The sequence below is a fragment of the Protobothrops mucrosquamatus genome, unplaced genomic scaffold (genome assembly GCF_001527695.2).
Source record: "Protobothrops mucrosquamatus isolate PMUCROS unplaced genomic scaffold, P.Mucros_1.0 scaffold4516, whole genome shotgun sequence".
Lineage (NCBI taxonomy): Eukaryota > Metazoa > Chordata > Lepidosauria > Squamata > Viperidae > Protobothrops > Protobothrops mucrosquamatus.
The window spans coordinates 48,307-51,512 of record NW_015390421.1 but is presented as its reverse complement, the minus strand read 5'-3'; the positions used below and the strand labels follow the sequence as shown (position 1 = coordinate 51,512).

General features: G+C 50.0%; 1 protein-coding gene across 1 annotated transcript in view; it reads left to right on the top strand.

Moving 5' to 3' along the window:
• The window catches only part of LOC107299085 (proline dehydrogenase 1, mitochondrial-like), a 35,164-nt gene extending 32,301 nt beyond the window's left edge, over positions 1-2,863 (top strand). Inside the window, 1 exon segment of the mRNA XM_015828452.2 lies at positions 2,670-2,863. Coding sequence (XP_015683938.2) covers positions 2,670-2,863 — 194 coding nt within the window.
• Positions 2,864-3,206: the final 343 nt, after the last annotated feature.

Below are 3,206 nucleotides of genomic sequence, written 5' to 3'. Positions count from 1 at the left end.
TGACCCCAGGACGTTGCGGCCGTCATAATTAAGAGTCAGTTGCCAAGTGTCCGAATTTTGATCACGTGACCCTGCGGATGCCGCAACGGCCGTAAGTACAAAAAAATGGCCATAAGTCACTTTTTTCAGTGCTGTTGCAACTTGGGATCGTCACTAAATGAACTGTCGTAAGTTGACTACCTATCTTTCAGAACAGGGACAGAAGAAACCGTGGTCCAGAGGCTGCTACCATCCCACACACACACACACACACAATGCCTTTGTGTGTCTTCCCAGAATGGCGGGGGGGGGAGAGAGACAAAGCTTTGTAAAAAGGCATGTCCTGATTCAAGCAAAGCGATTGTGGGTGGATATTACTTGATGCAGGCAGAATAACTCCATGGAAGGGATTCGTGCACATTACTTTATCCATCAGGCATCCTCAAGTCAATAATTTACAGTTACTGTAGAGATTCTTCTGAAATATAGGCTGTAATCTGGACCCATCACATAGGTAAAAGGAAAATAGATTCTTCCATACTAACGAGCTACTTCTCCTCGTGGCTGGTATTCATAGAGATCTCGCTGACTGGATATCCCGTAATAAAACAAAAGTCCCTCCCAGTGGCCAATCCTAACACAGATATGACCAGGTAACATAAACTACATTACCCAGAAGGCTATCCCTTAAGGGAACAGTTTTTAATTCCTAAGCTAGCTATTTTCGGTCACCACGATGTAAAAAAGATGCTGAGACTCTAGAAAGAGTTCAGAGAAGAGCAACAAAGATGATTGGGGGACTGGAGGCTAAAGCATATAAGGAACGGTTGCTGGAATTGGGTATGTCTGGTTTAATGAAGAGAAGGACGAGGGGGGACATGATAGGAGCCTTCCAGTATCTCAGGGGCTGCCCCAAAGAAGAGGGAGTTAAGCTATTCTCCAAAGCATCTGAAGGCAGGACAAGAAGCAATGGATGGAAACTAACCAAGGAGAGAAGCAACCTAGAACTAAGGAGGAACTTCCTGACAGTTAGAACAATTAACCAGTGGAACAACCTGCCTCCAGAAGCGGTGAATGCTCCAACACTGGAGGTTTTTAAGAAGAGACTGGACAGCTATTTGTCCGAAATGGTATAGGGTTTCCTGCCTGAGCAGGGGGTTGGACTAGATGACCTCCAAGGTCCCTTCCAACTTTATTATTATTATTATTATTATTATTATTATTATTATTATTATTATTATTATTATTATTATTATTATTATTATTATATGCTCTGACCAGATGGCTATATATTCTGACCAGCACAGGGCAAAAGGAAGTATTAAGTTTTGCAGAGCCATAAAAAAAAGCCCTTTTTTCACCCCTCCAAATGAAACAGGCCCAATTACGTTCCCTTTTCGAGTCAGTGCTTAACACAGAGGAGCAGGATTGTGTTAGTCAACAGTAGCCAAGAATTAGGAGGAGTTCTGGCAGCGCCTTTTCCGAGAAATATATTTTATTGAAAGGCATCAGCTTTTTGTGGCTCCATTCACTAAGATGCATTCATCAGAAAAGATGCTACCAGACGCCGATTTTAGGGTGCCTCTTTGTGCGTGAAAAACCTGTGACTATTTTCCCCACCACCACAACCCTGGGAAGCGAGTCGGGCTGAGAGAGTGACTGGCCCAAGGTCAGCCAGTTGGCTCACACAGCTCAGGTGGGACTAGAGCAGGGCTTTTCAACCTTTTCACCCATTGTACCACTTTTAGGATATGGCAACATCCAAGTACCACCAGTCGCCTAGCAGGGTGTCAAAAACTTGATGACCAAAAAAAAAAAAAGGAAAAAAGTGATGAAGTACAGGTAGTCCTCGACTTACAACAGTTCGCTTAGTGACTGTTCAAAGTTACAATGGCCCTGAAAAAAGTGCCCCCCAAGCCACAGCCAAGCAAGACACCTGCCTGCCCGCCCGGCCGCGCTCTTCCTCCTGTCCGAGGTTTTCATTGTTGTGAGCATTTCTGTTGAGGATTGGCAGCGGGGGTGGGGGGTGTTTGGTTTTTATTCCCCCCCCCCCATCTGCTAGGTGGTTGCAGCAGGTTTTGGTCACTTCACATGCTCTTGGGACACTGTGACCGTCCTAAATATGAATCAGTTGCCAAGCCTCTGAATGTAAATCACAAGACCCTGGAGATGCTGCAACATTCCAGCTGATCGGCGCTTCTTCTGGGCTCAGCGGAAGTACCAGGATCAGCACCGAGTTCCAGCTGGAGCCTGGCGCTGATCCTGGCGCTTCCGCTGAGCCCTGACAGTCCCAAAGAAGTGCTGATCCTGGTGCTTCCGCTGAGCCCTGACAGCCCCGAAGAAGCAACGATCCTGGCGCTTCCGCTGAGCCCTGACAGCCCTGCAACTCCAGCCATCTCTTACTCAGGCTTGTGAGGTGCTGCCACCAGTTCAGCCCATTCCCCTCCCTCACTACCACTTTTCTAGGATAGTCGCGTACCACCTGCCAGGTGCCAATGTACCACAGGTGGTACCCGTACCACTGGTTGAAAAGCCTTGGACTAGAACTCCCGTCTCCCAGTTTCCAGCCTGATGCTTTAACCGCCCAACCAAGCTGGCTTGTGACTTCAATTTTCGGGGTGGGGTGTGTGTGGGGAGGCTGAGTTGAGAAGGTGCAGCCAACGTGCCTCTGGCTTTCCTCCTCCGTCCAGGTCAAGCTGGGTTCCCCGTGTATAAGTACGTCCCCTACGGCCCCGTGAAGGAGGTCCTGCCTTACCTGTCCAGGAGAGCCCAGGAGAATCGGGGCCTGCTGGTGCGAGCAGAGGAGGAGCAGCAACTACTCTGGACTGAGCTGAAGAGGCGCATGTTTGCGGGGGCCCTCTTCAACGCACCCAGCCCCCCGTAAGCGGTTCTCCCCGGCTGCCTCAACACGGGGGCTGCTTGGACACAGAGCCCAGTCGGACCAAGTTGTGGACGCTTCCTTGCTGGCTGACCGGATCCTGCCTCACCTGTTGCCAGGGCGGAAGAGTTTCTCGGGACCCGGGTGCCTGGCAACAGAAGCCCCCAGTGTAGCAGCTACTCCAGCATCACACGCCTTTGAGGCACCTGCCCGTTGCCACCCCCACCCCCAGATTTGACACCGGGTACTCCGGGCTACCGAGTGACGGGGCTCAGAAACGCCTCCTCCGTCTATCACCTGTTCACTCTTCCGCTTCTTCTCTGGGGTGAAGATGGCTGTGCCAATAAAA